The sequence below is a fragment of the Anolis carolinensis genome, chromosome 1 (assembly GCF_035594765.1).
Source record: "Anolis carolinensis isolate JA03-04 chromosome 1, rAnoCar3.1.pri, whole genome shotgun sequence".
NCBI classification, from domain to species: domain Eukaryota; kingdom Metazoa; phylum Chordata; class Lepidosauria; order Squamata; family Dactyloidae; genus Anolis; species Anolis carolinensis.
The window spans coordinates 200,695,011-200,721,353 of record NC_085841.1 but is presented as its reverse complement, the minus strand read 5'-3'; the positions used below and the strand labels follow the sequence as shown (position 1 = coordinate 200,721,353).

At 39.6% G+C, this 26,343-nt stretch overlaps 1 protein-coding gene across 2 annotated transcripts in view; it reads left to right on the top strand.

The window, feature by feature from the left end:
* Nucleotides 1-26,343, top strand: part of tmeff2 (transmembrane protein with EGF like and two follistatin like domains 2) — a 344,646-nt gene that overhangs the window by 246,292 nt on the left and 72,011 nt on the right. For both annotated transcript variants that reach the window (XM_003217424.4, XM_008104769.2), the window contains exon 6: nucleotides 24,300-24,448. In XM_003217424.4, coding sequence (XP_003217472.1) covers nucleotides 24,300-24,448 — 149 coding nt within the window. The remainder of the gene's footprint in view (nucleotides 1-24,299; nucleotides 24,449-26,343) is intronic.

Sequence of the window (26,343 nt, the reverse complement as noted above, 5' to 3'; positions counted from 1 at the left end):
AGGGATAGCTAACACTCCAGAAGACAGGAGCAGAATTCAAAACGATCTTGACAGACTAGAGAGATGGGCCAAAACTAACAAAATGAAGTTCAACAGGGACAAATGCAAGATACTTCACTTCGGCAGAAAAAATGGAAATCAAAGATACAGAATGGGGGACGCCTGGCTTGACAGCAGTGTGTGCGAAAAAGACCTTGGAGTCCTTGTGGACAACAAGTTAAACATGAGCCAACAATGTGATGCGGCTGCTAAAAAAGCCAATGGGATTCTGGCCTGCATCAATAGGGGAATAGCGTCTAGATCCAGGGAAGTTATGCTCCCCCTCTATTCTGCCTTGGTCAGACCACACCTGGAATACTGTGTCCAATTTTGGGCACCACAGTTGAAGGGAGATGTTGACAAGCTGGAAAGCGTCCAGAGGAGGGCGACTAAAATGATTAAGGGTCTGGAGAACAAGCCCTATGAGGAGCGGCTTAAAGAGCTGGGCATGTTTAGCCTGCAGAAGAGGAGGCTGAGAGGAGACATGATAGCCATGTACAAATACGTGAAGGGAAGTCATAGGGAGGAGGGAGCAAGCTTGTTTTCTGCTGCCCTGCAAACTAGGACACGGAACAATGGCTTCAAACTACAGGAAAGGAGATTCCACCTGAACATCAGGAAGAACTTCCTCACTGTGAGGGCTGTTCGACAGTGGAACTCTCTCCCCGGGGCCGTGGTGGAGGCTCCTTCTTTGGAGGCTTTTAAGCAGAGGCTGGATGGCCATCTGTCGGGGGTGCTTTGAATGCGATTTCCTGCTTCTTAGCAGGGGGTTGGACTGGATGGCCCATGTGGTCTCTTCCAACTCTACTATTCTATGATTCTATGATTCTACATGTTTCTTATAAGGGAAGAGAGGCTGACAGTCTGAGACAACATTGTCTTCAGTCTGGACAACACAGTCAATTGCTCAATTAGCTTTGCAGCCCCAGTTTGTTGAATGGAAGGAGGCAGAGTGCTTTCAGAAGCACATGGGGAGCACCCTTCAATGTCCTCAACATATATTGCTACCAACATTTAGATCCCCCATCCACATTTGCTGAGTTGTTTCTCTTGGTTCTGTGCAGATCTTGCCTTTTCTTATATTGGGAGATGAATGTGATAACAAAGAAATATATTTGAAACTGGTGGGAATAGAAACAGTGGTGGGGTACAGATGCCATAGGCAATATGTCAAAGGAAAGTGCTGGAAAAACCACCTCTGAGCATTTCTTATATAAGAAAACCCTATGAAATTAATGGGGTCACTAGAAGTCCACAGGTGACTTGAAAGCCCATACATATGCACAGTGGAAAATTAGGCAAATTTAGAAGGGGTGCAACGTGAGTGGGTAAGGGTTAATAACCCCTCCCATGAAGGCAAAGCAGTTCCATCTGTTATCTTTCACTTATCCAACTGTCAAATCACATTGTTCTTGAAAGCCTTGGAAATTATAGATTAGGGCAGAATAGCAGGTAGTAATGAGATGGCCTCATAGCCTGCAGCTGGGTAGTTGAGTCCCTCCACTGGGCTAGAACAGAGGGGTTTTCTATTGAAGACTAGCCTTATTATCACTTTCTTTTTATGTGTTCTGACGATAGCTGTGGAATTGTTTTAAACAAGTAAGTTGCAAGAAATCAGTATTATATAGACTTGTGCAATTTGGGCAAAAGTTCTGCCATTTTGGGGTCCATTTTCAGCTAACCCCTCATTCTGTTCACTGGGAAGTTACTCGAATTGGGAGGATTGTTGCCGTTTTCATTCGGCAAAGAATCGGCCCATTGGCTACAATGGGAAACTTTAAAGGCTCAATCCTCAGTTATATAAAGGCCTATCTGCATGAAACCTACCTCAGTTTTAGACCCCATTTACAACTGCAGGCCTGCCAAGTTTCTGAACAATTCGCCAATCTACTGATTTTCTAGAATTATTTTAAGATTTTACCATACTTTTTTTTAAATAAGACAAACCGCAAAAGAGGATTCTGGGAATTGTAGTCGTCTGTTGTGTCCATTCTTAGCCAATGAGAGCATGGACACAACCAGCCCATTTATTGGCTGAGAAACAGAGGGAGAAAAACTTCAACTCCCATCATGCTCTGAGAGGAACTCAGAGACTTTTCATGCAAGTGTTGCTGGGAAAGTGAGTTCCCAGCAGGTCCCTCTCTGGAGGAGGAGCCTAGGAAACTTTTCCAAAATAAATTGACACTTCACTGCCTGGGAGAAAGAGAAGACACTGCAGGTAATCTCATCTTCTCCAGAAGCCCCACAGCAGACCCCTGCCTCAGGTATATTGCAGACTTAACTTCATCCTTTCCAGTAGCTGATAAATACAGCTGTCTTGATCCATTTTACCCAGCTTTTTGTTTCTCTCATCTCTGTTCAGTTTTCAGGGGATTATATGAAACGGTCCACCGAATATTACAAATCACTTTCGGTCAAACTGATCTGGGCCCAACCATAGTATTAGCATTCAAAATACATTCAAAACCAAAGGATAATGTGCAACCACTTAGAGTCCAAGTATAGACTGGGGAGTTGAGCCTCTACAAAATGGTCTGACAAAATTGAAGCACCAACATTTCTACATACAGTAGAGTTCCAGTATCTGACATAAAGGGGCGGGCACAATGTTGGATAACCAAAACTGACAGATAATAGGGAGGCCCTATACAAGCCGTGGGCTTGGCAAGGAGGGAAGGGACTTTTGCACCCCATGCATGGAGGAGAATGGAGGAGCCCCTCCAGGGGGTACAGAGGGGAAGGCCAAACTTGAGAGGTGCCATTTGAGAAAGCTGGAAGGTGCCTCGAGGGAGGGAGGCTCAGAAGGAAGCTTTAATGGAAAATTTTTGCGAAGAAGGAGGCGGCGGCAGAGAGGGAGACAGACGGCGGTGGCAGCTTCCTCCCATGCCTCCTTGCGGCTCCGGGCCCTCTTCCACATGGAGTCCGCCCCACCGCCCCCCGCCATGGAACAGCTGGTGGAGCCTTCGAGCTCCGCAAAGGTAAACAAGGAAGGGACGGGAAGAAGAAATTTTCCATTAAAGCTTCCTTCTGAGCCTGCCTCCCTCGAGGCACCTTCCTGCGGTTTCAAAGGTTTCTCAAATGGCACCTCTCAAGTTTGGCCTTCCCTTCTGCACCCCCTGGAGGGGCTCCTCTGTGCTCCTCCATGCATGGGGCGCAAAAGTCCCTTCCCTCCTTGCCACACCCCTCCCCCCCCCCCCCGCAGTGCGTCGGATAATACGGTGTGTCGGGTAACCGGAACTCTACTGTAGTTGAACCTCCTCAGGAATTATCAATCAGACTGTTCCAAATGATGAAGAACTCAGAAATATTAAAGCAGTGGTTGCTCTTGAGCCCTTCTCAGAATAAGAATGACTGCCTGCAGGGTATCCCATGCACACTTACTTGAGAGTAATCTACTCTCTTATAACTCCAAATTTCCTGCTTCCAATGGGATGGAGAATTTCCAGAAACCATCTCCCTTAGCTCTTGAGTTGTATGCCCTTCATGTTAAGATGAATGGGCTGAGAGCCAGTCTGGTGGCTTGAAAGTTGAATAAGGACTCTAGGAGGCCAAGGTTTGAATTCATGTTCAGCCAGAGAAACCTACTGGGTGACCTTGGGCAAATCACGCTCTTTGCCTTAGACTTGCAGTGGTTCTCAACCTAGGGTCCCCAGATGTTTTTGGCCTACAACTCCCAGAAATCCCATCCAGTTTACCAGCTGTTAGGATTTATGGAAGGCCATCTGGGGACCCCAAGTTGAGAACCACTGGAAGGTTATGGCAAAGGCACTCTGAAGAAATCTTGCCAGGAATTCCCTGTTGCTAACTTTCAAGGTGCTATAAGTTGGAAGTGACTTGATGACACACAACAGCAACAACAATAACAACTGGTGAAGAGTGCATGTGTACAGTAGCTATCATAGAATCATAGAATAGTAGAGTTGGAAGAGACCTCATGGGCCATCCAGTCCAACCCCTTGTCAAGAAACAGGAAATCGCATTCAAATAGAATCATAGAATAGTAGAGTTGGAAGAGACCTCATAGGCCTATCAGTTGCAATTAAGGACGAAATACACCTATGGCTAAAGAAACAAGAAACTTAACATTATTAGAGTTCTATTATGGATAAGAAAGTTTTCAATAGATGTTAAGCTAACATTAAAATAAGCTTCATTTTTAATAGAGGCAAAGAGGTAGAAAGATGTCTAAGAGCATAAGTTTACATTGTAAAGAAGTCTGGATAGGTCAATCAGAAATGAGGAGATGTTGGGTCACCAGAAACTACTTATCTATCACTGCTGCTGTCTCCAAGACTTCTTTAACTTTTTAAGTACTTAGCATTGTTGCATCTCTAACCAAAGCTATTGGGCAGCTCCATCAATCAGGCCCTTATAAAAGGCCCCAAGTGTTCATGAGTCTAGTGAGGAAATGTAGGTCTAGTGATTAGTCTGAAGGATGTTAGCAGAGCGAGCAGATTGTAGTTCTTCCCACATTGTGTGTACATTCAAAGGGTGTCAAACAAAAGTTACTTTGTGAGTTAGGAAACCTAACTTCCTGTATTCATTCCCCTTCATCAGTTCTGAGATGTGTGGGAGTATGCAGTGGCTTGAGTTTTTGAAGCTTTCGTGTTTTTCAAAAAAGTATTGCTACATTCACTTAGTACTGCTTCTGCTTATGCCACTGTTTCAGCTCTCTCTAAATTGCAGCCATTTTCAAAAGAAAAATGGGACATTTATTTTGCCCTCGAGGTGCTGCAGTATGCAAGCTAATACAGCGTTGGGGTCTCCAGAGACAGGTGTGAGCTAGATGAAGGTTATATTATAATTGAACTGAAAAAGAGGAAGGGTGAGAGTTGGCCACAGAGTAAGAAAGAGATTGCAAGGAATTTTAATAAGAGATGAGGGATATAGGGAGTAACAAATAGCAATCTATTGCTGCTGCCTAGCTTTGTTGCCCTGATTCTACAGCCACTAAATTGACTTTGTCCGTATCCTGTAGAACTTAGCATGACTGTAATCTCTACAGGAAGACAAAAAATGGAAGTCAATTCTCTTCTTAGGAACTTATCCCATTTGGGAGGGGGGGGGGGTCATATTATCATGGCATTTAGTCCTATAGCGTTACAAAGCACATAATTCCGTGTTTGCAGCAACCCAATGGAATTCACCCATTACAGTTGTGCCCTTGTCTGACTGGGAGGTGGAACAACAGGCTTTTCTGGGATGTCTCTTGCATCACAAAGCTTTTCTTTAGGCCAGTGGTTCTCAACCTGTGGGTCCCCAGGTGTTTTGCCCTACAACTCTCAGAAATCCCAGCCAGTTTACCAGTTATTAATATTTCTGGGAGTTGAAGGCCAAAATATCTGGGGACCCATAGGTTGAGAACCACTGCTTTAGGCAGAGGAATGTGTGCCCCCCCCCCAAATTCAAAAGCACTGCAATGTGGGAAACTTATTTGTGAAGCTTAGAGAATTCAGCAAAAGATGTCCAGTTCTGCCTTCATGACCTGCATTTACATGGGGGAAGAGACAGAAAAAAGTAGTTTCAAGGAAAAATTAAAGAGACAGCATTCTGGGAATACCAGTTTTTCTCAGTATTCTCCATTGTAGAAATCTTAGATTTAAAAAACTAGCAGTACAGACAGAAAAAAATACCATGCCAGGCTCATGAAGCAGGGTTTTGGAAAAGAAATGTCAGTGCTTGGTAGGGGACTGCCCTGACTCCCCGTTACTGCAGCGATTCAACCTGGGCAAATTTGACAACTCCTGTCCCATGTGGTTTGGGATGCTTTCTCCATTTATATCCTAATTCCTGAGTCCAGAAGATGATCTCTGACCACCTTCTTCTCCCTTCCTTTTTATGACTGTTTCTGATATTTCCCTAATGGATCCTTACAGAGCTGATAGGAAGTTCCCCTGCTTCGTGGAAATAGGTCTATCATAAATCATACCCTCAATGGATTAGATATGTTTTAAAATCGGGGGGGGGGGGGGGGGGAGGAGGAGGTATTTATTCCATGTTTTTTTTTTATTGATAGTAAAGGTAAAGGTTTCCCCTGATGCTAAGTCTAGTCGTGTCCGACACTGGGGGTTGGTGATCATCTCCATTTCTAAGCTGAAGAGCCAGCGTTGTCAATAGACACCTCCAAGGTCATGTGGCTGGCATGACTGCATGGAGCACCATTACCTTCCTGTCGGAGTGGTACCTATTGATCTACTCACAATGGCATGTTTTCAAACTGCTAGGTTGGCAGGAGCTGGAGCTAACAGCAGCCACTCCCACCGCTCCCGGGGTTTGAACCTGGGACCTTTCAGTCTGCAAGTTCAGCAGCTCAGTGCTTTAACACACTTCACCACCGTGGTTCCTTTTTATTGATACATCCATTTAATTAACAAACTTTTGCTATACAAGTCTTATCTTGCTATACATTATTCCAAAAATAACTTTGTCTTATATGTCACTTTATACATTCTTAGATGTGTATCTCCCATTACTCATACCCTCCCCACCCCCCGTTTTCTTCTCTCTCCTGGAATAGCTATTCCAAATGTTGTCATTGCATCAATTTAACCATATGGAAAGCCTGGTTCAAGGTGAAATATCTATCATCTCAGTCTATTTTATCAATTAGAACAGACCATTTCCTAAACCAGTCTTGTTTTGTATAACTATTCATATACTTGTTTTTCCTTTGGTTAATGAAGTAATTGATTATATATTCCGAGAGATAAAGTCTTTAGTCCATGTGATACAAATCTAGACCTCAGCTATGGCGACACATAGTACTGTCATTCTGGTTTATCTCTCCAAGCTGTTTACAAAGCAATCTGCCATCTCTTTAAATCAGTGGTTCCCAACCTTTTATTTTTTACCAGGGCCCACTTTGACCAGGGACTATTCTCCAACATTAGTATAAAAATTGTTACAAATCAGTTTCTGGACAACTTTAGGTTCAGTTAGGTTATTTGGGGTGCTGATTCAGAAAATTGCATTGGATAGACCACATCAGCTCTAGTTTCTGATACAGAACATATGCCATCCAGTAGTCACCATCTGCTCGCCCACAGAAAACCATATTTAATAATCTAGAACTGATGTGGTCTATCCAATGCAATGGTCAGCTCTGTGGAAAGGAGCAGAAATAAAATAATAAATAAATGCCTATCTGTATTTTATAAGTGTTTTTATGAATGTCTGATGTAATTTAATAACTTGTTAATTGATTCACAATGTATTGTACAATTTTATATATGTGTTTTATTGTAAGCCACCCTGAGTCCCCTATTGGGTGAGAAGGGCGGGAAATAAATATTGTAATAAATAAATAAAATAAATAAAGAGGTAAGAGATTCACGGACCGGATTTTCATTCTCGTGGCCCACTGCTGGGCTGCAGCCCAAAGGTTGAGAACCACTGCTTTAAATTAAAACCACCACATGTAAATTTGCATTTATTTGTTTCTATGCACTTGAGCAAGGCAATGTGTATTTTGTACACATTTTATGTGGCTATGCTGGTTAAATATTTTGGGAGTTGTAGTTGAAAAATAAAACATTTCAAAGCTCTGGTTCTAAATTGCCAACCATCCATCCAGAATATTTTTAGTAGGCAAAGTCGCAAATAAATCAGTCTGCACAATCATACAATTCTCCTCTGTTTTTCTGCATTTGTCTTTTAGCAGAGACCTAAAATTTACTGTCTCTTTCAGCCTACTAACATGCTTAGTCGTCCATTGACTTTTTAAAGGGGAGAGGTTTTGCCGGCTTTCCAGCTTTTTAAAAAAGAAAGGGTTTGTACTTCTATATGCTTTCAGCATGCTAATCCCTCTCTTTTATTTCTAAGTGGTCATATTTTCCTCAATGTACAACCACCTGAGTTTGCTATTAGAGGGAATGAATCTGTTATCTGAGTTTTTGGAAGGCAGACAGAAAGATGTAGCAGGAGGCAAGTATAGGCCAGCAGGGACTGAGTGAAAGTATTATGTCCAGATGCGCAGTTGTACATACCCTGAGAGGCTGTACAGAACAACCATGAAAGAAGAATGAAGGAAAACAAATATTGAGAACAGGATGCTTGAATGCCACAGGTGTAATAGGAAGCAGAGTGCATTCCTATTTTGAACATGTAGTAGCTTATGGGGAAATTATTATGACAACTTGATATACAAGCATTCACCTGTTCCTAGAATGTGTTTTTGTTACAACTCAATATTGAAGGTAGAAATCTTTCTAATATATGTCCAAAAAAACCCCACTGGCATTCACAGAAAAGTATGTACAATAAATTAACCAGTATGGTGCAATGGTGTGAGTGTTGGAGTGGGACTCAAAGATACAGGCTGTACTGAAGTTACAATGCAATGTTTTAAAATGTTCCTTATCTGTTCTCCTCACCATGACCCTTTGTCTTGATGATTTATTAAACATGTGGGGTTTTTTTTGTCTCAGGAGCAACTTGAGAAACTGCGAGTCGCTTCTGGTGTGAGAGAATTGGCCTCCTGCAAGGATGTTGCCCAAGGGATGCTCGGATGATTTGATGTTTTACCATCCTGTGGGAGGCTTCTCTCATGTCCCTGCATGGGAAGCTGGAACTGACAGACAGGAGCTCACCCCGTTCCCCGGATTTAAACTGCCGAACTTTCGGTCAGCTGTCCTGCTGGCACAAGGGTTTAACCCATTGTGCCACTGGAGGCTCGTATTAAAATCTATTAAACTAATATATTTAATGACTAACAATAACATGAACAAATCCTTCCCTTCACTATATATTGTAGAAAAAAATATTATTAATTGAAAACATCTGATTTACAAATGACTCATAGTTAAGAACCTGGGTGAGACAACAGGAAGTAAAAGAAATCTATCCCTAGGAAGGGAAATTCACTACAGAAAGTATTATCATGGGGGAAAGGAGTCTCAACTGAAGCTTTCTCACCAATCCTTGCTTCTAAAGCAAGCCACATTTTTTCAAAATCTAATGGTCACAGAGACAAAAAGTGATGTGAAATCTTCATGGGCACAGTCAGCAAAACAAACACCACAGGTGTGTTAATCCATTCCCAATATATAGGGAATATATGATTGGAGTTATACTTTAAAAATGTACCTGTTCTGTACATAGAAATTCAAATTAAAAACAAATCTACAGAAGTTATCTTGTTGATAACTTGGGAACTGCCTGTACTAGGTTTCCTGCCCCAGCTGTCATATCTTGCAGGGAAGGGGGGCATTAGCTCCATGTTCTTGAGACAACTACTGTTTAGGGGCCATAAAAGTTAAAGAGTGTCCTTGCCTGTAATAATCTATTTGTGGAAGAGTGGACAAGCCAATTGAGTTCTGGAATAAAGTAAGGTTTGCCAGCTCATCTAAGGAATTAAACAGGGACATCAGGCAGTCCAAGGTCTAAGAGCCACATGAGTCATGAACACTCTCCAGAAAGTAGGTAATTGTTTTCATCACCAGACATGGCCATGCCTGATTCTTGAGTGGCTGCAGCCAGCTTCCCATAACTAAGAGCACTCCTTTTGCTTTTTGCCCATTTCTGCTGACTTCTCCACTCATAGAGTCCATGGACTTGAAGGTTGAGCTGATTCCTCAGCTGATTCCTGTGATCGGTCAGCTGTCAGTAGATTCTGGCTTGATGCCTCCTGAGGCTGCATTTCAACAAGGAGAACCATGGGGCTCTCTTCATTTTCAGATTACAAGTCTGAGTCCCAGCCCATGACACCAGTTTGAGTCCCCAGCACTGTTATGGAAATCCACTGGGTGATCTCAGACAAGTCACACTCAGTCTCAAAGGCAACAGCAAACCTTTGCTGAAGAAATTTTGCCAAGAAAACCCCATGATAGGTTCTCCTTAGGGTCAACATGCTGGAAGGCACAGAACTACCGGAAAAGCAACATGTACAGATATCTAGCTAAAAGTCACAATTGTCCTAAACATGGAACTTTGAATAACACATTAACTGAATTTAAGGGGATTTCCAGTTAAAATGTGCTTCTTAGCATAACCTCGACACCTCTTCTGTTCTAGCCACGAGAAAGTACATGAGAGAGAGAGAGAGAGAGAGAGAGAGAGAGAGAGAGAGAGAGAGAGAGAAAAGAAATCAATGGTTCAGCAACTACAAGGTCCTTGTACCTGCCGTTGGCTGCTACAACAATGTCCCCATCTTAGTGTTTCATTGTGTTTGGTATGCAAGGCAGGATTGCAAGAAATACCTTCTCTACTTTAGTGCATGTTAGTTTGACATATGTCCAGTAAACAGCATTTTCATCTGTTGTGGTCCTTTTAAAAAAAATAATAACAATACACCACCTGATTATTCAAAGCTGCTTTATGTTATGAGGCTTTGGGGTCCTTCCAATCATTTTCATTATGCACTCCATAATAATAAAATGCTCTGTGCAGTGCCCAGATAATTCTTTGCACGGTCTGTGTGATTTCTAATTGTTTGAATAACAGCATGCGATTGAAATGCCATGCATAAGCATAGCTGCACCCTCCGGGAATAAGGCTTTTCTCCTCTTGCTCTTAGCAAAGGCAAACATTTGAACAGAGGGGAAAGAGGTAAAACATCACAGGGAACCACTGCAAAAATCAGACACATCAAACTGCAAAACACCAAAAATCTCAAAGGGGTAAGTGCAAGATAAATAAAACACACATTCTTGAAAGATAGATTTCTCTCAAAAGGAACATTTGGAGTTCTGTTTTTTCTTCTCTGTTATAAAGTTTGCAAACCTGTATACACTTGTGTGCTGAGAGGAAGCCCTGTTAAAGTTGATAGGACTCAGTATCAAGTAGACACATGAAGTATCACACTGTTATTATTCTTAGGAAAAGAAAGTGTCCTTAAAGGGACTGCACACACATTTCCAAATTGTGCCTTTTAAAATACCTACTAACTGTCTGTCTGACTGTATCTGTCTTCTATCTTCTTCTATCACTTTATATAATTTTCTTTAGTAACACTGGTAACCACAGATGTCATTCTTTAATTATTTCATTCTTGAAGGAAGCAACAAGTAATATGGAAAAAATTCTTCCCACAGTAAGAAAGTCTTGGAAAACTGCAGTTCAGGAATTATTCTGTGGAAATCTTGCATTTTATGGTTTTGAAAGGATAACCAATTTTTTTGTAAGAAAATATTTTCTGTGCAAAAAATATTTCTGCACAAAACCATTTTTGTGCAGAAAACACCACTCTGCATATAAAATTCTGTTGCACCCCTAGGCTGCGTCGGCACCTCAAAATCACTGAAGCCTCAGACTATAACAAGCAAGCTCTTTTATTGTGGATTATATGCAAGCAATAGTAAAATCAAATTTCCAAGTCAATAAAATGGGTTTGAGTCCACAAGAACAAAGTACTTGAAAATCTTGAAGCAAGAGTCTACAAAAGTCACTCAAAAAACATAGTCTAAACCAGATATCAAAGTAAGTCCCAAGAAAGGTATCAAGAATAATCCAAACAAGATATCAAGGATTAATTCCAAAGCATGAGACAAACTGGAAACGCAGAAAACAAAGCTAGAATGCAGGATCCAACTCCAAGGTAGTCCAAGGTACGAAGTCAATGCTGAATCACAAGGCCACGGTCTTGGCTAGAATAGAAATCCAAACAGCAAAGTCACTGGAACATTTAACTAGAATCACAGGCAGAAGCGAGGCTGGAACTTGAAGCAAGATACAAAGCTGCACAGAAACACGGAGCAAGGATCTTTCACTCTTGGATTAGCAATGTTACCACCTCTGGCTGTGTCAGAGAAAGCAAACCTTTTTAAGGGAAATTCAAGGCCTTTTTTCCATGGGAAGATTGCTCATTATTTTGCTTCAAAAGCAGACTTCTACTTCTTCTCACAAACTTCAGTTCCCTCCTCTGGTGAGTTATCGCTTTCTTCCTGTCAAACTCATTATCCCTCTCCACTTTATCAGCTCCCACATCCAAACTAGAATGTCCATCTGGCATCTGGAGATCCAACCTTGACTTCTGTGAGGAATGTGATTCAAACAGCCTGCTTGCAACCATTCTGTCTCTGGTCCCAGAATCTACTGGGACAAACTCTGGCTGCATCTCAAACCCAAACCCAGGGTCCTCTGGCAAGGCAGGTGCAGGGACAATCACAGGCTGAATGGGGCCAATCTCAGGCTGGGCTACAACAAATTCTACAAAAAACATAACACTTTTTATTTGTAGTATCTTCTGTGTGGTAAACAACATTTTCCTCAAAGAAATATTGTTTCCTGCGCAGAAAATGTTGTTTTCTGCACAAACAAAAACATGCAAAATTTGTTCTGTTAGCACTCCAAACTATGATGATTTTCATTACTCTAGAATTTTTCTCATCAGAACTTCTTGTCACTCAAGAAATTGTTTCCCAAATCTGTTTGAAAATTATTTCTATTTCAGCTGGTAAATTATAATCCAATAAAATAGGACCTTGTTACTTATCGATATCTAGAGATTCAATCAAACCATGGTGAACCTAATTTCTCACTATCAGGATTTGGATCTGAGCCCCACCCTACACTACCCAATGTTGGAGTTCAATGCAGCTAAACTTCTTTATGGAACTGTATTATATGGCAGTGTAGATGGGGCCAGAGATATCCCGCCTATATGCCTCCCAGCATCTTTACCCCTATGAATTAAAAGCAAGGGAGACATTAATCTCTGTTAGTGTAGGAAGTTAAAAGCCAAGGGCATATTAACCTCCATATTTTCATTAGTCTTTAACACATCTTTTCTCATATGTACATAAGTTATTTGTCCACGGTCAGTGAGCTGTCATCTAGTCTGTTCCTCTTACTGTGTAAAGAAACTGAAAAAGGTGTTTGCGTGTGTATGTGTGTGCATGTTTTATACAGGCACATGTATGGACACACACACATAGAAAGACCTATTTCAGTTGATTTGTGCAGTGAGATGTGTATGTTTGAATGCACACTCATCCACACATGCAACCTTTTACAGTTTATTGGCATAGAAAAAAGCACAAAAAGTCTTTTAAATTGCCTAGGAGCTTATATTGTAAATAACACTATTCTCGGTTTTATTTTTATTCATAAATTGAGCCATTGAAAATTGCAGTTGCCGAAATTAGTAGCACTTAGACTTTGTTGGTGGAGAGTGGGGAGTGACAATGTCTTGGCTTGATAAAATCCGCAGTCATGCTGACAGATGCTGCTGACATATTTTGTGGATTTTATGGCAGCTCTGAACAATATCATGGAGCAGGCACTGAACTTTGAATGGTGGTCATTTCCTGTAATAGCTTGGAATAAGAACATGTGAAACAAAAAGTTCCTAAAAAGGAAGCTCATTTCCATAAAATTATAATTAGAGCTGTCAGAAAGTGAAGTAAAAGAATATAAAACCCCAAGATTTTAGATCCTAGAGGAAGAACATTGACAACCTAACTAACCTTTGCAGGTTTTACAAGCAAGTTAAGATAGCAGACATTTGGGGGAGGGGGAGGCACACTGCTGGAGAGGTTGTGGGTGGAAGTTAGGGAGGAAATTCAGTTTTAAATGTAATTTTAAATATATGAGTACATTTATTATATCTTAACTGCATTTTAACTTGTATCCATGACACAAATATTTAACCATCTTTAATTGTTATTTTATTTTTGTATTTTTTATGTTTTTATATTTATTGGGTTGTCCCCAGTGGCACAGTGGGTTAAACCGCTGAGCTTCTGAACTTGCTGACCAAAATGTCAGCTGTTCAAATATGGGGAGTGGGGTGAGCTCCTGCTGTTAGCTCCAGCTTCTGCCAACCTAGCAGTTCAAAAACATGCAAATCTGAGTAGATAAATAGGTACCACTCCAGTGGGAATGTAATGGCGCTCCATGCAGTAATGCCAGCCACATGACCTGGAGGTGTCTACAGACAATGCCAGCTCTTCAGCTTAGAAATTGAGATGAGCACCAACCCCCAGAGTCAGTCAAAACTAGACTAAATGTCAAGGGAAAACCTTTTCCTTTACTATCATGTTATTGTAAGCTACCTTAAGTCCTCATGGGGAGAAAGCCAGGGTAGAAATGATGATGATGATGATGATGATGATGATGATGATGATGATGATGATGATGATTATTATTATTGCAGGAATTCCTGTTGTAGTTTAGGCTCATTTGGTTGTTTTCAGGTTTGTTTGTATTTTCCTCCTTTCTGTAAAACAAGCAAACTAATGATGCCAGATACACAGAGAATGGTTCTCCTCTTTCTCTGTTTTTTCAGGTGCATTCTATTAAGGTTGCCACAAAGCTAAGTTTAGCCGCTTCTGCTCCCTGTTGAATCCAGGATGAATTGTAACAGTATGCATTAACTCTGATGTTAAATCCATTGACCAATAATAACAGTCATGAAAACTACCTATCTCAATATGTTAGATTAAATAAAGGACCATCTCTTGCCTCTTTCACAATGAAAGCTTAATACTTTGTTAGCAAGAACCAAAGCCTTTATTAATGTGGCTTTCAGACGGTGTGGAAAGAGACTTCAAGAAGTGTGAGGAGAGGTAGATTAATATGTGTGCATCTTTAAAATTCATCTGCCATGGTTCAATACTATGGAATCATGGGATTTATAGTTTTAAAAGGTCTTTAGCGTCACCAATCTATAATTCCCATGATTCCACAGCATTCTGTCATGGCAGTTAAAATGGTGTCAAACTGCATTAATTCCTCAAGTGTAAAGACAGCCTAAGATGAAAATTTGTTTCCTGTTTCTTCTCGAATGAGCAGCAGCATACATGGCTCTCCTTCTCTCCATTTTATCCACATAACAACCTGAGTGCGGTAGCTTAGACCAAGAAAGAATTACTGATCCAGAATCACCCAATGATTTTCATACCTCAGGGAGACTTGAACCTGGGGCTGCTTCCACATAGCCATTAAATCCAAGCCAGAACATGGATTTAAGAGGTTCACTGTGGAGTGCCTACACAGGCACCCCACAAACCAGCTGAAAACTGAAATGGTGATCACAAAGATCCGCTGAGTTCAGATCGATCAGATTCAAGAAACATTTATTTTCCCTAGTTTGTGAATTGCTTTAGCACTGATCCTTATCCAATAGACTGCTTCTTTTCAGGAGATAGGGAAAAGAAATATTTCTGGGATCAGATTCCATGGGAATGCTGGAGTTTGCTCTCTTAGGGGAGGTGTTTATTTACCTTCTGGCCAAACTGTGTATCTGGCCAAACTGTGTATCTGTAACTGTGTATTCTTTGAATGCTTCAGCATTAGCCCTGCCCACATAAGCATTCTGCTTCCTACTCTGCATTGTTTGTAAAATGGCAAGCTTCAGCAGATTTTATGGCTTGATTCAGAATTTCCAGGGAGTTTTTTAAACACATTGCTTCAGGTTGGATGCGTGTTGCATTGTGCATTTGGGGTGTACATTTTGTAGACACCCAACCTTCAAATTTGAATTTAGTGCTTTGTAGAAGGGGCACAGCCAGGCCCATAGCCAGAAAAGAAATTTGGGAGTGGTTTGGTTAATTTTTTTAGTGAATTATGAAGAATAGGTTAATAACACAAAATTATTTAAATTCTATTACATATTCTATATTTTATATAGACTTAATTAAATCAAATTTCTATTTTAGGTTCAAATTTTCAAATTTAAAAAACTGAAAATGACTCTTAATTGATAATTTAATGGCTACAAAAGAATACTGCAATATCAGTTGGAAACACTTGAAAACTGTGTCAATACACTTTGACAGAAATCAGATTCCATCGCTAAACTTTTGTGAACACTCAAGAGTGCAAGTCCAGTCATACTCTCTTGCTAGCAGACAATTGCACAGTAAGACAGCTGAGTTTGGAATGACCCACATCTGCTTTTATATCCCAGTGGGAGGAGCAAGAAGGCGGATGTAAGAGAAAGCTCTGAAAGGGGAAGGAGGAAGAGAGCAGTGATGTGACTACTTTCTGGTGTTTTTTAAATAATATTTCAAAAACTATTATAGATAATTACATGGGGTAAGAAACAAATGAAACTACATAATAAAATCTATAATTATGTTCAAATTTCACAAAAAATGTTGATAAGAATCAGAGATACAGCATTTTGAATTATCTCTTATACATATATTTTCACTTTGAACTGGAATATCTAAAAATCAGGAACTATGACCCATACATATTATTACATTTTTTAGAAACTACATAAACATACCTTTAATCTAGGACCTAGTTATTCAAAATATACTTGATAGTTTAGGAGAAATTAAAGTATTAACCTTTGAAGCAAGCACAAATTATCATAGTTGTTATATACCTGGAAAAATCATGCATTGTATTTAAATTTCGGTTTTTATTATGGAGTTTAACCTGGGAAGTCCAATTCTAATGACAGTTTTGGTGGATTGCGTCATCTTCAAGTCAAAAATGTTGATTAAACATTGCTGACATCAAATCTTGGTCATTTCCACTATGTCAGCTATTACTATTACAGTGTAAATTGGCAGAAAGATAGGTAATGATAGTGTGAATAAATTATCAAAATTTGAGATAGTGCTTGCAGTTCTGCAGTTTTTGCTTTTCATAGACATAGCATGGGGATTTGATTAATCAGTTAAAATTTATGGGTAAACCAGGTTTTTTTTAACCTGAAAAATTGAAAGGGGGGGGGGGTAAACATATAAAACACACACATGCATACACACACACACACACACACACCCTGGCTATGGGCATGGGCACCATTATACCAAACTGATAAAACCCTTGCTTCTATTGTATGTTTTTTCGAATTTTTGGCTTTGCTGTAAACTGCCTTGAATTTTGGAGATACAGATTAGAAATGCTGCAGATACGTAATCGTGAAAAGATCATGTGAAGGATGGGCAAAGGCTCATATAGTAGACCTTGGTTTCACTCCATACCTAAAAACATGTAATTGGGTAGATATTTGTGGTGCACAAATTATCACAGTGAGACAAGCAAAATCAATGGGCAAACCCATTTCTATAATTCTTCATTTGTAATTCTCTCACTGATTTTCCGTTGCTTCATCAAAGCTACAAACAAGAGCTGTGTTTGTCACTCACCTAGAAACCATCCAGTCATTTCTGATTACACCTCAATTACTACATTGCAGAAAGGGAGGACCAACCATTAATTCTAGAGTGCTGTTCCATTCAGAATTGTAAAAAAGAATTTAATTTAATCATCTTATGGCATGCTGGTTATTATTCTGTGTTCCCGTGCAATTGTCTGTAAAATATAAATAGGACAATTACCCATTGTTTACCACCAAACATCCATATCTCCAAAGCATCAATCAGCCTGTTAGGCAGCAAATAGCTCTCTATTCTGAACTCCAGAAGGATGTAGTTAATCACTTAAGAATATGTATTTAGAAAAGTGACTAATACTATACTGTTCAACTATTTCTGTTTTGCTTGTCACTGTAATGAATGTACAGTGTAGGCTTGTGCAATTCGGCTGGAAGGCGATCTGATTTTGGCATCCAAATTTCTTTGGGCACCCAGATATGTTTTTTGGGAGCCTCCCAAAAATCAGCTAATGGAAATATCTGTTTTTGGCTAGACAGCTGAAAGATTCAGGAAGATCTGGCCAATTTGTGGCAATGGGGAACTTACAGGGCTCCCATTTCCATTCCTGGTATCCTTTCTTTTCTTCCCTTCAAGGATTTTTGGATTTGAGCAATGAGGTTAAGGAAGCAGTGTGTAAGACACACCATGGCATTCTTCTATTCAAATTGGCCCAACAGGCAGGGCTCACAGGGAAACCCTGTGCAAGCAGCATGCAGCAGCCAGCCTTTTGACATGGCGCGTGATGCTGAATAGGGAAGGAGAAGCCGTGATCAGCTGCCATGTGGTCCTGTAACAGACCAAAAACCTGACGGCTGAGCCCTTACCATTACAGCCATCTAGCCAAGCTGAACAAGCCGAGTTGGCCGAAGGAAACTGACCACTCCGAATCCGTGCACAAGCTTAGTACAATGAAAGAGTGTGTGTGTGTATGTATGTGTGTGTGTGTGTATATATATATATATATATATATATATATATATATATACACCCATTTCCTCAATAGTGGCCCTCCAGGGCCTATTGTTTATAGTCAACTATGGCATCGTCTACATACCATTCAATTAATCTGAGTGAGAATCTTAGAAAGGGGTCTTTTTTGCCTTAGGGCTTTAGAGACAAAATTTTTCACTATATCAGATAAGTTACAAGAACAAAATGAATGATTAGGGGTAAAGAGAACTTTCAATTTTGCTATTTCAAACTTCCTTTTCTTTCCATCCCATATATATGATTAGAAAATTCTTCACAGATGATTTGTGATGACATTTTCCCCATGAGCACTGACCGAATGCAGTAGGTGCAATTGTTTGCAGCATGAAGAGGGTTGTGTGTGTATATACCTATTATATAGGTATTAACAATTAGAACCAACTGATTGAATAAAATTTAGCACCAACATGGTTGACTAGGCAGGAATTCAAGGTCAGGCTTAACTGTACCTTTCACTTAAAAAAATTCATTGCATACCAGATATGAAGAAATTTATAAAAACCTGGAGAAATTTATAGTTGAAACAAATGGAAAATACATTTCCACTCACCCTAGCCTTCTCATTAAAGAGATTGTCAACTTCATTCATGACATCCTTATTCATGAAAATTATCTTGTATATGAGGCACTCAGGTATTCCAACTACCACTGGTTTAGGGATCATTGGTCCACAGGCAATATACCACAGAATCAATACCCTCTAAATGGGCAATTTGTTGTTGTTGTTGTTGTTGTTGTTGTTGTTGTTGTTTTTGTTTTTGTTGTGAATCCCTTTGGGGAGATAGGGTAGCATATAAATAAAGTTTCATTATTTATTATTACTGCTACTCTACTACTATTGTGGTTATTATTGGTAGTAGTACTGGTAGTGGTAGTAGTACTGCCATTATTACTGTTATAGTAATTGCTATTACTGTTCCCATTATTACTGTCTATGCATTTTATTACTGTTGTGCTATCACTACTATTATTATGAAATTATTAATCTTGATCCTATTATAATAAATTTGTATGGAATGATTATAATCAAAATATTATATTATAATAGGAGCATGTGCATTGACAAATTAGCTTATATTTCCTTCTCTCTGAATTTGAAAAAATTCATGAGAAAATTGAAATAATTATTTGATGCAGATCAGTGCATTAAATATTGAGTTAAGTCTTGTGGGTCCGCAGCAACAAAAGGTATTTAAAAGGGGGTTCATGGTGAAGAAAAAGTTGAGAACCACTTATCTAAGGAGCGCCAAGTTGGGAAAATGCCCTTTTCCTGTTAAGAGTAGATGTTTGAGGAACATCTTTGGCATTCTCATGTCACAGTTTCTTGGCCGCAAGGAAAACAGTGACAGGTTTTATGGGATCAGCTTTATTCAGAGGATTGTTCACAGCCTCACAGAAATGAGTAGATTTATTGATAAAGCTATAGCTGGCTGTCACACACACAGTGATAAAATGATCAAATGATCATATTACTTTCGAAGTGAGGCACGTCCAAGCGCTTTGGGACTGGGAAACTGCTATCTGACTGCTGCCACAAACAGGCCTGTCATTGTTTACTCACCTTTTAATGGAACAATAAGAATAATTCTTTGCCCCAAAGGGAAGTACACCTTGAGGTTTCTGTTCATGTAGATATATTATCCTCCTAGTCCCAAAAGCTCATGCTGGGAAGAGCAATCATACCACCACCATCTCAACCACCACCAAAGGACAATAAGAGCTGTCTCTAAGAATTTCATTGAGTGATGGGTAGACTTTTTTTAAATTTTCCTCTTGAGATATTATTCAGGAATTAGATTTGGAGTCTCTCCAAGCTTCAGAATCCTCTATAATAACTTTAGACATTTATATAGACATTTTGGAGCTTGTGTAAAAGAGCTCTATTGCATTGTGTTGACCAGTGACATCATCAAAAGGTTGATGATGCTACTGGTCAATAGAGGCATAGGTTAGACCCTCTCTGGAAGGCATGGGTATCTAGACTGTCCTATAATATTTTTAAGGCATTTATTCTTTTCTGCACACAACCAGAGGCACTCAGTTCAGGTGAATAACATCATGCAGCAGGGAAATGACACACTACAGGCACATTTCACACATTTTGCAAGGTCTGTCTTTATAAGCCAGTAAGCTTTCAGACATCAGACCCACTGGGAAATTTGTCTTATACTCATGCTAAATTTAATAATAAACAACTTGATCAGTTCACACAGTCATGGAGCAGATGCTGGAAAAAGATGCTTGAAAATCCTTCATATAATACATCCCAAAGTACCTCCCAGTGATTTTTGAGGAGGAAACCGAAACCAGTGGTGATCTGAATACAGGATGAGCAGCCCTTATCCAAAATACTTCGGACAAGAAGTGTTTTGGGTTTTGGATTTGGGAGAATTTTGGAATATGTCTATTTACATATTCATACATATTCGTACATAATGAGGTATCTTAAAGAAAGGACCAAAGTATAACAATGAAATTCATTTACGCTTCATAGCCTGAAGGTCATTTCATATTATATTTGTAAAAAGTTTGTGTTTGAAACAAAGTCTGAGCACATTACACCACCGGAAAGTAAAGGTATCACTATCACAGCCACCTATATGGACAGTTTTGGAATATTTCGAGTTTTCAAAATCCTGGCAAAGGGATGTATCTATATCACAAAAGTTTATGAAATTTGATATGCAATAGTATTAAATCATTCATTTTTTTAATTTTAAAATGTATTTTAGTGAAGATTCCCAACCCACCCTACTATCAAAAAATGAGCTCTCAACAGAAGTTCTGTATCTGAAATCTTTTTCATTCCCTATGCTTTTACAGGCCTCCTTAGTGTTGTTCCATTTCTAAATTTTCAAGTTGATACTATGGCTGCTATTTCTTTCTGCTCTTTCATTCATTGCCATTATACCTCCAAATGAACTCTGCATGTTATATAGGATATTTACCCTGATATTGCTGCTGAGTTTAATATGTTTTGGCTTTCAAAATTTTTTTTGCAGCTTTGCAAACATTGAAAGCTTCCCCTCTCCCCTGATCCCAATTTCTTAGAGGGATATTTTCCAAAAGTATATCATAATAAAAACAATATGAAAAAGCAGAAATGTCCGTTACTGATTTGTCACACTTATGATATTTACTGCTATCCAATCTACTCTTACATCAGGGGTGGAGAACTTCGGCCAAATTAGGCCTATGAGTCCTCCCCAACTGGCCTGCTCTTTGAAGCCCTCTTCTTAAAAAATGAGTAGTCCTTCTGTCTCTGCACAGAGAATGGCATGGCTAGGATATGAAGATAGAGTACTGAGCCTCCGGTGGCCTAGGGGATAAAAGCCTTGTGACTTGAAGGTTGGGTTGCTGACCTGAAGGCTGCCAGGTTAGAATCCCACCCGGGGAGAGCGTGGATGAGCTCCATCTATCAGCTCCAGTTCCATGCGGGGACATGAGGGAAGCCTCCTACAAGGATGGTAAAATATCAAAACATCCGGGCATCCCCTGGGCAGCGTCCTTGCAGACGACCAATTCTCTCACTCCAGAAGCAACTCCGGTTGCTCCTGACATGAAAAAAAAAATCAAACTAAATGATGTATCTTTTATAATATCTGCAGAGGTGCTGCTCCAGTGTTGAGAAACATCTGGTTTTCATTAAATATTATTTTCTTCATGTAGATGTCTTGCATTTAGCATGATACATTTGTGGCTGGTCACTGGAAAGTCAACATGAGTTTTGTCTTCCAGTCTCATTGCTGAGATTATTTCCTGACCATTTGATTGACCATGTGTCTCACGTGTGTCCTATATAATACAGAAGGGAGGAATGTTATATGGATAAAGTTGGAGGATATTGGACGAACGGATTTTAAACACGTATTATGTTTTATATTTTATACTGTATTTAATTGGTTGTATTTTTTATATGTTGTTGTTTTTAATGATGTATCGGCATCGAATTGTTGCCAATTGTACGCCGCCCTGAGTCCCTCCGGGTGAGAAGGGCGGGATAGAAATATTTGAAATAAAATAAAATAAAATAAAATAAATGTTTTATTTTGTCAATAAAAGAATCATGCAACCAAGGGGCAGTTAAACCTTATTAGAAATAAAATTGAATTATTTTGTCTTTGCAAATAAGGATAAATAATTTGCTGTTTCCCCAGTTTTGCCCACTATCTACATTTGGATAGTCTTTCCCTGTTAGAGTAGACTATCCACATTTGGATAGCCCTGTCAAAAACTTTGTGTATGTTATGTTTACATATTTTCTATTTTAAAAACCCCAAAACAAACAAAAAAACCCATCTTGCACAAGAAAACCATGTTTAACCAATCTCTGAGGGACACTATAGGATTCTGGCCAGGGTGTCTATTAGGCAGGCATTTTTCAGCATTGCCTTCTGAAGTTGGATCTACACTGCCATATAATGCAGCTTCAGAATTCACTGTGTTGAACTGGATTATATGAGTCTATACTGTCATATGCAGTTTATCTGCATTCTGAAACTGCATTATATCCAGCCTCAGTCTGCCCTTGAACAGAAGGGGAGAGCACTGTAAAATGGTGGCCCTGACCCAGAAGACATCATGATTTATGGTATCAAAAGCCACTGAGATGTCCAACAGAACCAACAGGGACACACTCCACCTATCTGGTTCCTTACTTATTTGGTGACTAAATCTGTCTCCATACCATAGCCAGTATAGCCTGAAGCTTGATTGAAACTGATTTAGTTAATCCATTCGATTCATGAAGCCCTGGAGCTAGGAGGTTACTACATGGTCTAATACTTTGCCTAAAAACAGAATATAGATACTGGTCAAAAGTTCTCTGGTATGGTGGAACCTAGAGAGACTTTTCCTTTCACACAACCTCTTTTATAGAAAATGCTTTGCTACAGTGAGGTACTATTTACTGTTTCCGTTACACAATATACCAGTCCCTATAAGACTGCATTCAACAGCTAGGAAAGATATGCATCCCGTATGCATGTGGTGGCTATCACTTCATCAAAGAGCCTCTCCACATCTTCAGGTTGCACACATTGAAATGTATTCAATAACACACGAGAAACAGGTGTCAATGCAGAGCCGGCCCTAGGTATTTTTCAAGTGTAGGCAAACAGAATTTTGGTGCCCCCCCCCCCAAAAAAACCAATCACTGAAAAATAAAAGTGTTGGATAAGCAAAAATGTTGTATAATAACAAGGGATTAAGGAAAAGCCTATTAAACTTCAAATTACATTAAGATTTTACAAATTAACCACCAAAACATCATATTTTACAAGAAATCAACAGAAAAAGCAGTCTCAACTTTGCCCCCGTATGTTTTGCGCCCCAAGCGACCGCTTAATTCGCCTCATTGTTGGACCGGCTCTGTGTCAATGTTACATGCACTGGATCTAATGCCAACTATAGCACTGAAGTAAGAGCAGATCTGAATGATTTTACATCAGGCTGTGGAGTGGTTTACATACTGCTCTTATGAGGCAGGATATAAAAAGCTCCTGACAACTTGAGATAGCTTTGCTGGATGACACTGTGCAGATACAATGGTGGCAGTGAAGAAGGATTTATTAACTGCCATGACATTTGCTTTCCAATGAGCTCTAACCTTTGTTTGGTCAGACTTATTCTAAGCCTCCAACTATTGTTGGTTTAGTCTCCATCCCACTCCCAGAAGGTTCACTTGGCTCCATTCCATTTCCTTATAATAAAAACAATACAGTAAGTAGCACAGCATGAGAAAGCCAATCAGTCCTCATGAAACTCTAAATAAAGTTAAAACATAGGTAATTTGTCTGCTGTTGAAAAGATAACAGAGTGGGCCACAGGCAAGCCTCTATAGGGAAAGAGTTTCATAATTGTAGTGCCACTACCTGAAAGGTCTTCTCTCCAGTTGGTATTGAACTGAACATTTCTTGCTTCACAGTTCAGCCTCTTAGTCGATAGACTGTTTGTAGTTCATCCTGCTTTATTCTTTCCAAGATATCAGTCCTATACAGGCATGCAAGCTGTGCTACCCCTGAGAGCTCTTGCTTTCATTCTCTCACATTCTAATTGAGAACCCATGGCAAAATGTCAAGCGCATTCTTTTGACTTGTTGGAGTTTTTTTTACAATTTATTCTCAACTGTGAAAGCCTAGTTGGGCTTTCTTGTATTATTCATTTGTGATGGTATTTTATTTTATGTTTATATCAGCTCTCTTTTTATTGTTCCAGGTGCGTGTGCAACATTGACTGTTCTCAAACGAACTTCAATCCACTCTGTGCTTCCGATGGGAAATCTTATGATAATGCATGTCAGATTAAAGAAGCATCATGCCAGAAACAGGAGAAAATTGAAGTCATGTCTTTGGGCCGGTGTCAAGGTAATGCTTCTAACAAAATCCATTTCAAAGAGTGCTCTATATTTTTGCTTTATATTTATGCAGGTGAAAGAGAGAGGGGGTTAGGAGGGATTAGGGTGGGACTGGGACCCGTTCACAAATTTTCAGTATATGTGGCCACAGAATATAGTCAACTGTAGTTGTGGTGGACTATTAGCATAGCCTATTCTGTAAATACGTCAATCCAAATGAAAACAAATTAATAAGGTTCTTAGTGTTGCTCATTGCTTTTGTTTTTTTCTATATAAGAGACTAGACTTGCACTATGGTTACCGTATGCTTTGTCAGTGCAGCTAGAGACTGAAGAGGATGCCTTAGGCTGTCAGAATGCTCTCCACTTTCCAATCCAGAAATATCTGAAATTGCATACTAAGAACAAAACATAGCACCTAGATTGGTTTCTTGTAGAAACCAAATAATATTCATTCATTTGTTTATTTATTGAATAAATCTGTTGATAAAATAAATATAGCACAGTAGGTCCCCTACATCCACTGGAGTTAGGGAATTAAACCTCCTGTGAAAATCGGGAAAGTGCAAATAAAAAAAACAGCTATTTTTGTTTGATCTGAGATAACACTTTTCTAGGAATCTCTAGGTCCTATAGCATGACTCTATGATCAACCTCTTCTGGAATTTGACCGCATTACTTAATGGGCTGACCATAGAGTCATACTGTTTCTGCTTCCATATTTTAAACTCTTTTCCTACTGAAAGGGGGTTAAAATTCTTTTCCAACACTACAACATTTTTGGATTTCACCCTCCTCACTTTCCTTGAAAAGGTTTTAAAAATGTAGTAAAGCTAGTTTGCATTACGATCCTGATTCACAGCTTACCCTGGTAGAGTCTACAAAAGTACCTTGTCTCCCATGAGACAAGTGATGCCATCAGTTTTAACAGCACCAGGCACCAGCCTGAAGGGGAGATGGGTGAGATGTTAAACCAGTGGCTGGCTACACACAGGCTACGGGCTACTTGTGAAGATTGAGTATGAATATGTATATGTCTTTTTTAAAAGAGAATCACAGAAGCCTCCTGGAAGCATGTTTCAATTCTGATCAATCAATCACTTTATATATTTGCCACCAAGGCTGAGACACTAGGCACTGGGTGGAACTATCAGCTTTGACAGCCACCAGCCTCAAGAGAAGATGGGCGAGACCTTAATCACAGAGTTGTCTACACACATCATGCCTTAAAATTCAGTCAGTGAGCATTTCCTCAGTCCGCTTGTTCTCCCATGGGACTTCAGTTTTTTTGCCACCACACTGCTGAACTTCAGCAGCATGGAAACAAGTCAAAAACATAGTAGTACAAGGAAGCTATTAGTGTTAATATCTCCACCTGATGGGATCCAACAGATGATCACCAGTATCAAAGCTGACTCTATCAGTCATTCTTTGTATAGAATCCAAGATGCCACCCATGGAAGGCATATTGAGAGTGTCTCTCTGTGCAATTTTGATCAGTTGAAAAACAATATCTGAGAGGCCAATAACTTTTGCCTTAGGTGTCCTGAGTTGTTCTTCCATCAAAGGTACAGTTCTTGATCTCCCATTTGGTAACGGTGCACACCAAACACAATTGACTTCATGTCAATTATCTATTTATTTATTTATTTATTTATTACAACATTTATATCCCGCCCTTTTCACCCGAGAGGGGACTCCGGGCAGCTTACAATAAACACATATAAAAATTATACAATACACTATAAATCAGATTAAAAATTATTAACTTACATCAACATTCATAAAAACATTCTAAAATACAAATGGGTGTGCCCTATGCTTTACCCTATGCCAAAAGAATTATTAAGAAGAAACTAAACCTGAGAAATCAAGAAAAACAAATTTGGCATAGTGTGGGAATGCA